General features: G+C 38.5%; 1 protein-coding gene across 32 annotated transcripts in view; it reads left to right on the top strand.

Annotated features, from left to right (window-relative positions):
- The window catches only part of PTPRD (protein tyrosine phosphatase receptor type D), a 626,044-nt gene that overhangs the window by 482,056 nt on the left and 131,520 nt on the right, over positions 1–12,468 (top strand). For all 32 annotated transcript variants that reach the window (XM_045580211.1, XM_045580213.1, XM_045580225.1 and 29 more), the window contains 2 exons: positions 5,471–5,561; positions 10,657–10,866. In XM_045580211.1, the coding sequence (XP_045436167.1) occupies positions 5,471–5,561; positions 10,657–10,866 (301 nt within the window). The remainder of the gene's footprint in view (positions 1–5,470; positions 5,562–10,656; positions 10,867–12,468) is intronic.

Here is a 12,468-nt window from a genome sequence, read left to right as displayed (position 1 = left end):
AACGTCACAAAGGAAGCAAAGGAGTGGAAAGGAGTCCTTGGCCAGAGCCTCGAGGAACTCTATCATTTAATTGCTTGGTAACAGATGATAAATCCTGCTAGAGAAATGAGGGTAATATGCAGAGGAATATAACTTTAGAACCAGGAGAGTTAGATACAGAGAAAACACTGAGGGGGTCTTATTGACATGGTTAGATTCAAGAGAAGGGGGTCATAAATCCTCCTCTTATGTAACGTGATTGAGGTCACTAAACACCATGGCAAGGACAGGGAGGTGGGCTAATGAGACAGGAGCCTTGTCAACCAGAAAATGAATGGAAGGTAAAGAAATGGAGACTGGCTAGAACAGGCAACTCTTCTCAGAATTTGGACAGTAAGAGGTAGGAAAGAGAAGGAATGATGACTGGAATGGGATATGGTTTGCTTTTATTTTTAAATGGCTGATATTTATGTAAGGTTGAAAGCAAATGGATAGGATCCAATGAGGTGGAAGAAGCTGAGATATTCATATATGAGAAAGAGAAGGGGTGTGATATTGAGCAGCCGATTTCAACCAATGTGCTGTGGCATACTGATGTGCCACAAGACCTGATTCTTTAGGCAGTACCTGATTCTTTAGGCAGACCACTGACCTCTTTCCCCTTGGATTACCAAATAAATGACAACAGCCAACACAATAGCTACCTGGTGTAAATGAATTAAAAATGTATACTTTTTTTGGTCAGATCAGCAAAAATACACATATACTAGTAGCCCATCGCGAGATCTCACGTGCAGTAGGCCACCTGCCACTTCCATGGAAGCTGGCGGGAACCACAACGCACTGCTGGGAGCCACACTTCTTCCATAGGAGTCACTTTGCGGCCCATCCCCACTTCCAGAGGCCCTCCATAGCTGGGGCATTGCTGCAGCAACAAAGCAAGCCTCCCACCCCAGCTTCTCCATACCCACTGCCCAGAGGCCCTCTGTCGCCATGGCAATGAAGCAAGCATTCTGCCAGGCCACTCGTGCTGCCCACTCTCAGTGGCAGATCCCCCAGGACTCGGGGATTCCTGTGAGGCTGAGGAGGCTGGGCGCTGCCATCCTGTGACTATGGATGCCGCTATCTTTGTGAGGGAGAGACGGTTAATTTGCATATTACCCTTTTATTAGATAGAATTTTGGTGTGCTGAGGAATTTTGGTAATTTGTGTGTGCCATGAAAAGAAAAAGGTTGAAAATCGCTAGTATATGGTAAATTTCCTTAGAGTGAAGTGATGGGAACCAATGCAAGAAAGAGTGGTTGGTCTTAAAATATATAGCCAGTCTTCCTACTCCACCCAAAAAAAAAAAAAAAGATTTTGGTGTGTACAAATGTAAGTAGGCTTGTAGTGTGGTTAGATAGATGTTGAGGGAGTTATTGTCTGAATGTTTTTCTTTTCTCTGTACATGAGTGATAAGGCCATCTTCTAGTTGGAAGATAAGGAGATTTAAGGTTTGAGACAGGGGAGGAAGTTTGAAAACGTTACCATGTAGAATTGAAGGGCTAGGTAACTAAAGAAGTTGTGGTCTGTTTCCAGGCAGTATTGAGGGCTCGAGTTCGCTGATCATGAATTCATGGCATCCTTCTGCCCTATGTGTTATTTCTCAAGCTGTGTTCAGCTCCTAGGGTTCAGGCACAGAGAAAGGCCACAGATTTCAGCCAGGGTAGAGAGGAAGGTGTTGGCTTTAGAAAAGCAGAGTTCAAGGATCTGAGAGCCGTGGTGGTTCATGGGCCAGTCCTAGAAAAGAAACCCCAAGCCCTAACCCTGCAGTTCGCGGGTGCGGGAGGAGGAGTGAGTAAACAGCCACCACATGAGAGTTCAAGGGAAGCAGTGTACTCTGGGGAAATCTCGGTTTCTGGAAAAGCAACCACGTTGTTGTTTACAAAACCACAGTTGCAGAGAACAAAGTGGGAAATGTATGAATTTAGACCCAGGCAAGACAGTCTATAGGGGTGTCGAACTCAATCAGAGAAGGGGCCAAAATCTAAAATCCAGCCTAAATCGCGGGCCGAATGGTTTACTGAACAGTCATAAACTGTCATTGTGATGGAAACGCAGCGGAGTGCAGTGATGACAGCGCGGTGCGGGCCACATTGCAAGGCCTGGCGGGACGGATTTGGCCCGCGGGCCTTGTGTTTGACACATGTGGATGGAGTTCCAAATTCCCAGCACTCCGCTCCATTTCTTTCACTGGACAAGAGCTGCTGTGAGCCTGGCCAGAGTGGTTCAGTTGGATGAGCATTGTCCCATGCACCAGGAGGTCACTAGTTTGATTCTGGTCAGGCACATGCCTGGGTTGGGGACTGGGTCCCTGGTAGGGTCCTGCAGGAGGCAGCTGATCCGTGTTTCTCTCTCATCAATGTTTCTCTCCCTCCCCCTCTCCCTTTCTATGAAATCACTAAAAACATTTTTTTTTAAATGCATTTTTAAAAAAAGAGAGAGAGGAGAGTTGCTTTTCAGCAGGCTCCACTGTGCTATTGTCGATGAATGCTTTAGAGATCAGTAGAGATCATATCCAGCCACACAATTAATTACTGAGGGGGAGGCTGTACAATTCTTATCCCAACGGCAAGTAATATGAGTAGTGGGTTCCTTTTTTTCATGTACAAGAATGGCAACTCAAAGTATGAAGGCAGAAAGAAAAATTAACAGAATTTATCAGCTTCACCTTGATTTACAAGATTCTGAACGAGGACAGTGGGAGCTCCAGGACAGTGTGCATTATCACCGCTTTAGGCAAAGAGCACCTGTCTTAGACTGTGTATGATTGGTAGAGAAATGCAGGAGGCTCCCTGACAAGTGTGTTTATCAAGCACATCTGCAGCGTTATTTCCCACGCTCCACTGCACCCCTGTCATTCCTCTCAGTGCTCGCTTAACATGATGGACTTGTTGGGCAAATCCTTCAGGTGGTGGGAGGACTGGGAGAGGAAGAAGCTTCCTCTGGGTCATTTAAAAAAAAAAAAAAAAAGTACTAGCCTCTCACGTGCTCCAACTCTCTATTCTCCTTCCCCTCCTTGATCATTGTGACTATTTGTAGGAAAGAAAATGAATGGATAAGTGATGCGATCTGTTGATAGCTGCTCAGAGCACCATGGAGAGAGGGCTCAGGTATAGTCACAGAATTCTCTATTAGAGAAGAAAGTTTGTCAAGTTCTTTAAACCACATCTCGGGGAACTCCACTGTGCCCTAATGAAGAAGGTAGTTGAGGCGCGCCTCTCCCACCCTGATAGTCAATATCGGCCAGCAGCAGGTGGCATCCATTTAGTGCAATATGCCGCACACTACTGTGCTAAGTGCTTTCTGGAAATTTGCTTTTATTTCCCCTGAAATAACAGTCTGGTATTATCTTAATCTCTTTTTTATCTTTTTGTTTCATTTATTTGGGTGACACTGGTTAAGAAAATTATACAGGTTTCAGGTACACAGTCCCATAACACATTACCTGTATACCGTTTTGTCTGTGATCACCACCCCTGTGATCACATTTTTCAGACTATACAGCTGAGATTCAGGGATGTTAAAGGATCAGCCCAAGATCACACAGTATACTAGTGACAGAGCCTGAATTCTGGGCCATATAGATCTCCAGACGCCACATTCTTTACAAGAAGGCTCCAGAGTAGTACCATTCAACAATATAATGAGAGCCTCATGTGAAAATTTTAAATGTTCTAGCTGCTCCAGGAGAAGTACAAAGAAAGACGTGAATCTACTTTTTTATTTGACCCAGTGTATCCAGAATATTATCATTTTAACATATGATGACTATTAAAAATTATTACGGAGCTATTTTACATTCATTTTCTTTTCTTTTTTTTTTATATTTTATTGATTTTTTACAGAGAGGAAGAGAAAGGGATAGAGAGTTAGAAATATTGATGAGAGAGAATCATCAATCAGCTGCCTCTTGCACACCCCCCACTGGGGATGTGCCAGCAACCAAGGTACATGCCCTTGACCGGAATCAAACTCAGGACCTTTTAGTTCACAGGCTAACGCTCTATCCACTGAGCCAAACTGGTTTTGGCTATTATACATTCATTTTCCATATGAAGTTTTTAAATCTGTCTTTTCTATTTGAGCTCAAGCCTCATTTCAGACTAGCCACATTCCAGCTGCTCCAAAGCCCAACAGACTACTGGTTACTGCATGGGGCATTGATGCAGACAGGGTTCTTTATCCAGGAGGGTTTGACCGAGTTTATTGCAGGTTTTGCTTTGAGATAAGTGGAAAGAGGCCTTTTTGTGTGTGTTATTGGTCTCTGTGATACAATGTTAGTGCCTTTGCCCCTGTGTGGCAGCCTTCTCTTCTGAAAGTGTATGTGTGTTTTCAGAATCTCCACAAAATGTACGGAGTCCTTAGTAAATATTAGGTGATACAGAGGGATATTTGGCAGGGGAGGACTATTGGTAAGATTAAGGTATACATAGATTTGTATCCCTCTACAATCTGATTTAACTGGGGCAGTAATTTAGCCAATTTGTCTCTTTGTCATTATCTTTTCTTATAGGATTTTTGAAGGGGCCAAATTAAATTATGCACTTAATATAATACCTGGGAAGTATGAAGGGATTAATGTGTTAGCCATTATTATATGTGCAACGTGATTGTATACTTACTACTGCAGATTGGTATTAACTAGTCCCTAACCATGAATACAAGGGCAGGGTATAGGCTATATGGAAATTACAATTTTTCTTTTATTTTTTTTACAAATAGCCCACAAATATATGCAGACAGGTAACTTTTTACATTACTTAAATTTTAGTCAGCTATTCTCATTTGGAGAACTCGGTTACTTTCGCCTCTTCGTATAGATATATTACATTGAGATCTATGTTGAAGGCCCTTAGGTAGTGGGTATCTCCAAATTTCTGCCATACTACCTTTAGGGTTACCAAATGATAGTTAGAAAGGGGAGCTTTTTAATATATTTATATTATTGTTATAATATTATGAGCAATTTTTTTTTTCTTTTAACTTTTTACCCAAATAGAAAATATTCTAAGAGTATGTAAATAAATTTATCATTATCATAATATAAGCATGGTATAAACTAAGAGTAATTTTTGTTACACATTTCCCTTTTTAAAGGTTATCTTATAAATTGCCATCACAGTAAATATTTGGTTCTGCAGACTGTGTTGGTCAATTTCAGAATACCACCAGGGTTTTAACCAAGCATTCCCATCCTGTTTATGATACTAATAAGGAGCAGTCAACCATGGTGATATAACCATATAAGCTCATTGAAGTCACACATAAATGTCTACACATGTTGTTTTTAAAATTGAACACACAGGTGGTTATTTGTCATTGATGGACAAGTTACTCCATCTCCGTAATTTGCCTTCTATCTCAATCACTGGTCTGTGGAAGATTTAAGATATAGCCATTTACTTTTCTCTCTAAACTAACTTATTTTTGTCTGCCGATTCTTGTGCAGAGGTTACTACATAATAATTGTGCCTTTGAAGAAATCTCGTGGGAAATTTATCAAGCCATGGGAGAGTCCAGATGAAATGGAATTAGATGAGGTGAGTGTGTCTTTGTTGGCAGTATCTTTCACTGGTTCTTTAATTTACTAAACATCCTCCTCTCCACAGAGTCCGTTCTGCATCCAATCCAGTTGCAGACTTTCGCATGGCTGGTCAGCTGGCTGGTCTGATAGTGTAATGCTATGAGTGTATTAACCTCTAGGGATCACAATAAAGAGCCTTTTGCTTTAATTAAAAAACATTAAGCTGAAATAAAGCTTACAACCTGTCTAATCTTTGTTAGCTTTAGTGTTTTGCCCCTTGCCCTTGGTAAAACATGATGCAGAGGTGTAAAAGGTGAGTGAATTGTTAGCAAACGCTTAATCACCAATGTTATGAATTTCGAAGTCCACTTCATTAATGCAATGGTAGCTGCAGCTATTACAAATGTAAATTGCATTTTGCAGCAGAATCCAACATTTGACCCACTGTAGATCCTAGACCAGGTTCTCACAGAATTGTGCTGATTAGCGTATGTTTGCTTTATTCTATATACTGTAGTAGGATATCAGAATCAAAATCACATCTAACCACAGGTGCAGACAACAAAATGTTGATCCAGATAAGAAAATAGTGCTAAAACTAGAGCTGATACTAAATGAGTATTATTTTAATCTCCAAAATCAAATCACAAGTGTGAGTACATTTTAATGTATACTCTTTTTGTAGGAAGAACATTTGATTGTCATTTTTTAAGTTAGTGTGAAGTTGTCCTCAAGACCTAATTATTTTATACCTCTAGTGAGATGAGAAAGCTGTGATCAGAGGTAATAAACCAGATACCCCTGAAGCAAGTTAGTGCTTGGGGTTCAGATTTGAAATCTAAGGGAGACTTTTCTGTTTTCATGTGACGCTGGTTTGAATCAGTTCAGAAGGCAAGTAAAAAGACTCCCATTTGGGGAAATGGAGATTTAATTTATTGAGATTATTTGCAACATAGGCCCTATATTATCACTCAACCTGTAATTTCTGGCTATTTTCCCTACCTCAAATTAATTCAGATGGAGTAAGGAAAAGCATAAATTCCTTAGCTGCGTTGCAGGCAAGTGATGTTTATTTCATACATGTCTGCACTAAGAAGGCAGGGATCTGACAGGTAAGGGCTGGTAGCTCTGTTAGGCAAACATATGTCATCTCTAGAAGTGAGTTCATCATCATCCACTTCATTTATCTGAGTTACACTCCAGTGGAGAAGGGGAGATGATTCAGGTTAGGATTATGCTTTTGTGTCATTAAGAGATTAGATGAGCATTGGAGAAATACAAATTGAGGCATCATTTGAATAAGGTTGTCAAGTAATTTGTAAAAAATACTATTTTTTCTTGTTGATAATAAAGGAACAAATCATTTTTCCATGATGTTAGAGGAATAGTTATCATTTATCTGAATGTGGAAAATGGTCAGTTAGTCTTCTGTCAACATTTTGAATCAGTTAATCCTGGGGTACTCTTTATTATTTTAACCAATTCTCAGCTGCATGATAAAATTCGGTTGGATTTGGATTTAAAATGCAAAGACAATTTATAGAATCTTTGAGTCTTCCTACTTATTTTTTCTTTAAGTTTTTAAGGAATTAAGATGATGGCCAACAAGGACATCAAAATACTTTTAATTTTTTTTTTTTTTAATATATTGGGGGGGCGGTGACATTGGTTAATGGGAACATACAGGTTTCAAGTCTGCATTTCTATAATACATTGTTGGTATGTTGTAAATAATAAGAGTTACTTATAGGTGGAGCCATTTGGTGGCTGATTCTCTTTTAAGGCCCGGTTCCAAACTCCGGAATGCACAGCAATGCTAATGGATTGAAGTATTGCACTCTCTGACATTGAACTGCCTTGCAATTAAACTCTATGGGTCTGTGCTGCTGAGTCCCATAACAAAGGGTCATTTTAATCATCCTGCACATTGTGGTACATTAATCTGTATAATAGTTTGATAAAGAACATTTATTAATTCAAAAGTGGGGGTCAGGTTGGGTTGCTACCCACTTTTCTTACTGATATAATTGAGACCACATTGTAGAATTAATGGTGGAAGAAATAAGATATGCATTGACTGGAAAATTAAAATTATTTCTGATTTTTAAAAAAAGCCCTTGATATATCTTCTGGAATTACCTCCAATACATCTTCTAACTACTGTGGAGGGGAGCAAATGAAAGCAGGCCTCGACCTTCTTTATGCTTACTCATTCCAGTTCTGATCCCTGCAGACAGTTTTTCATTTCTTTTTTTTTTTTCCCCATGGATAATAAATGCATTTCAGTAATTTTATCTGTAGCTTGGTACTGCCAGGTTTGACAAAGCAGTATTCCTCTCTCAAATGTATTTGACCAAGTGGTTTTCTTAGAACAGTGCATAATTCAAATTGTTCAAACAATCAATATCAACAAATAGAATAGTGGCCTCCTCCGGGGAGTTCCAATGTATGCCTCACGTGGGCCCATAAAAAATGAAAAGACGCTTTCTAAACAGATTTACTCTAAATATTATTATTTAAGCGCATATGTCTTTTGGGGATAATTTCTCCATAATACATTTATAGAGTTGGAACTCCTATTGTCCGAGTCAGACTGGGCAGAGTAGAAATTGATAGTCAGAATGGATTTGGGGCCGAATGAGTCCTAACATGTTAGTTACATTTAATTCACGGCAGGTCTTGGAATATATCATAAGCTTTTCATTGCATTGTATTGTATTTTAAAAAGCTTGCTGTAAAATAATGTGGTTATTTGTGATTTTAACTTCAGCATACTGGCTAGCTCCAGTGTCATCTAAGCAAACATGACTCGTTTAAAGTATAACACAGAAAGCATCCTACAGAGATTAGAGCAACCAGCAGGGACAGAGTTGATTTTCCAGGTTTCACCTTAATGAATGACCACATTGGCTCTAAAGAGCATCAACACACACACTTTTTGTTTCCAGCATACTTCTTCAAAACCTTCTAAAGAAACCATAGCAAAAGGTATTCGTGGGGATGACAGTGATATGGATGAGTTACGACAGTTGCCTACATCTGAAATATGAATAAAATCAAGGTAGGGTTTGATCAGTGAAGTAGAAGAAGGGAGCAGTCACATAAACAACTGATGGTAAATGTTTCTGATTAACCAACTTCAAAAAACTGTTCAGCTCATCTGCAGTGCATTTGTCCTTCTCCACAGTAATGGACCATCATTTACTGCCTATCAGCAATAACCTTTGCAATGACTTTCCAAGTGTAGGATTAAATATATGGTTTTGGGATTTTTAAAAATAACATGTAAAAAAGAATCCAGGAGAAAGAAATCTAAATACACACTAACATGTGTTAATGAAAGCAGATGTACAATATTTATATTTGTCTAAATACAGACTGAGTTAAAACAATTTAGATGATCAATTTACCTTAATTGTTGGGTTTGTTTCCTTGATGTTGTGCAACTTCAGTGAGCAAACAGAAGTATGGTTTAAAAATCTCTTACGTGTAATTTCATTTTATTTCACCAATTGAGTCCAATTATATATTGCCACTTTCTATTATGCCTCAGTTACCTCGTTTATCAAATGGGGACAATACTAGCCTAAATTATAGGGCTATTATGAGGAGTAAATGGACTAATACAATATGTTTAGGTTCTGATAACAGTGCCTCGTAAGTGCTTACTAAATATTAGCCATTATTGTCATTTTCATCGTCCCTATGAGTAAATATAAATTTGACAACAGAATTGAAAGATACTTCTGTTTCTGGCCTTGATTTACTATAACCCAAATGGTGAAAAATTGATTAGTATACCTGAATTTATCATCAGATGGTCCAAATTTGCTAAACATGTTATGCCCAACCTAATAACAGTTTTCATAAAATAGCCTATAGTTCATGTAATCCTAATTATATCAATAAACTCAAATTTCAAAGAAAATGTCATAATATGATCAGTGAAAAGTTACTAAGAAAATAACAGCAAAGATTATATAATCAAAAGACTATTTTTGACACTTCTTTGGGTTATCATTTTAAACCAACAGAGCAAATTTAATATTCTGTGTACAAGAGACTGGTTTACTACCAGTTCCTGACATAAAGATTTGGTGTCTGACATATGTACAACCTGCAGCCAGTTATTATCAAGGAATTCTGTCCTTGCTTATGCTAGGATCTCATTCCACTAAGAAGATATCACTAGTTTGGTTTTTACTATTATTATTTCCATTTTTAAAAACAAGAGTAGTCAGTAATTTTGTCATTAAGTTTTCATAATTACCTAAATCAAAGAGCCAAATCAAGCTGGAAATTTATATATATAAAAGGCTAAGTGACCAACTGTCCATCCAACCGACCAATTGACCAGCCAGTACGTATGATGTGCACTGGCAATTTAAAAATTAACATTTACTCACACATGCATGCTGGCACCAATCACATGCATGTGTTTTGATCTGTCATTGTTAATTGTGAATTTGGTTAACATTTTTATTAAAATATTCCTTCTAATTAATTTCCTTTCAATGTGCACGAATCTGTGCACCAGGCCACTAGTTGATAAATAAATAACAATATCTATTTATTGTCAGTTAAAAAATCAGGCATCAGGTTTTATTCCTGCAGATTTGAGGCAATTTGCATCATGTAAATGATCTCACCACTAAAATCAACCTGAAATGGCACTAATATCTCTAAAAAATTTTAATAATAATTGAAAGTTTAGGTGGCTTTATCTGAGTTTAGTACTCGCTTAATAAGTAACAATAAAGCCCAAATTGACAGCTTTTATGACTCAAGCTGGCTTTTTCTGTAGACAAGTTTGAATGCACTCTTGCGTTTTGAAAAGATTTCGCTGGGGAAGAAAATGATAGGAGCCACCACTAATTCTCCTATGTCTGTAGCCTGGGCCTTGCAGTAACAGTTCAGTTTCTTACCTTGAGGGCAAGACACGCATTTGCAAGAGAGAACCAAGGTTCCAGTGATGCTGATGTGCTACATGAAGAGGAAAAAGCGGTCCTGGGGTTCTTCCCAGTCCTGACCTAACTTCTTGCATGAAACTATCATCAAGTTGGGTTATTATTGGTTACATTTCTTTCTCTATTTCCCTCTTTATTTCTTAGCTGCTTAAAGAGATATCCAGGAAACGCAGAAGCCTCCGTCATGGGAGAGAAGTTGAATTAAAGCCATATATAGCCGCTCACTTTGATGTCCTGCCCACCGAGTTCACCCTGGGAGATGACAAACATTATGGAGGATTCACAAACAAGCAACTCCAAAGTGGTCAAGAATATGTCTTCTTTGTATTAGCAGTGATGGAGCATGCAGAGTCTGTAAGTTATTGTGTTGGCATTTAACACATGCTGGGGTGTTCCCCAAAACTGTATACTCATTTTGAATGATTATAAAGTCAGGGTTTATTAACATACAGTTCATTTTCAAAATTTAAAAAAAATCTACAGAAATGAACAATTTATTTTATTTTATTTTATTTTATTTTATTTTATTTTATTTTATTTTATTTTATTTTATTTTATTTTATTTTTTTGGTCAGTGCCTGTTTTCACACTGATGACCATTCTAGTCCAGGCACTGCTGGTAATGTGTAGCAATGGAATCATAAACACCAAGAATCATTTCATTAGGTATTTGTGTGCCCTCTATTCTTTGACTGTTGCCGATTTGGTACTGTAAACTTTATCTTTTATGTATTACAATTTAAAAATGTCTAGTGGCATGTTAGGGAGAAGTTTCTTTGTTTAGAGCTTAGTCTGGCTTCACTCATTATTTCAAATCAGTTAACCCTGAAAAGGAGTAAACATTAAGTGAATTTGTGTTAAAGTGTGTATACATTTGTGGGGGACGGGAATACCACCTATTTCCTATGGAATATTCTATACATTTTCACCAAAATCTGGTTATTCTGGGATGTGTAGGTATATCCATCCTAATTATTTCCCAGGAGCTATTGTTAACGCTGTAACAGTTGCCTACTTTGGGAGCACTGCTGGATCTCTGCTTGAGCTTTCCTTACAAACAGGAACGTGTCTGTAACAGGGAGTTTAGGGGAATTCTAATCTATGAAGTGCCGGATTGTTGGGGCATGGTTCCCGAGACCTTTCCATGGGATACATGTATAGATAGTAGGGTGACAGCCATTAGTCCCCACATATCCTTCCTCATCCTTTTAAAATGGCTGTTATTAAAAAAATAAATCTGGTATAATACCTAGTAGGCAGCAGATTGTATGATTACAATAGGAACAAGCTCTGCAGTTACCCATGGGATATTTTCAAGTATTCGAAAATATTAACAGGGGATGATTGTATTTATTCTCCTATGACTGCCAGCGAGCCCACAGTGCACGCTCTCACTTTCGGGCGCACATTTTCCCTCCCTTCCTCCCTCCCTCCCAATTCCTGGGGAAGCTCTGTCTAGGAAAAGGCAGGCCCAGCCAGCTTCTTTCATTGTCGCATTTTGCCAGTAACTATATCAGAGGAAACCCCAGAAAGTTAGAAAATAAGTCAATAAAACTGAGAATTCGAAGGCACTCTAGATAATGAATTGTCTTCTTTTATGCAATTCATCCTGCTCTTATGTCATTGTATGCTTCAGTTGCTTTGAATGTTAAATAGAAAGAGGAAATAGGAAGAGGGTGGCTCTTGAAGTGGCAGTTCACATTAACATTTAATATACTTATTCTAAATGGTGTTTCTAGTAGATTAGGGCCTAAGACTGACAGGAGTGGCCACTCCATTGAGCCAGTCACTATCGTATAAGACACTTGAGATGTACCAAAGATTTCTCCACATCCGGTGTAAGCATGCGCATCAGGGCTTCTCTTCAGATAACTGAAGGGTTCCCCCGTGGAAAATCAAAACACAAAGGCAGCCTTTCAGTCTGGTTTACCTTTGTGCACAGAATGTCATTTGAAA

Source organism: Pipistrellus kuhlii, unplaced genomic scaffold (assembly GCF_014108245.1).
Source record: "Pipistrellus kuhlii isolate mPipKuh1 unplaced genomic scaffold, mPipKuh1.p scaffold_m20_p_12, whole genome shotgun sequence".
Classification (NCBI taxonomy): Eukaryota; Metazoa; Chordata; class Mammalia; order Chiroptera; family Vespertilionidae; genus Pipistrellus; species Pipistrellus kuhlii.
This window is presented reverse-complemented; position numbering and strand designations above follow the sequence as displayed.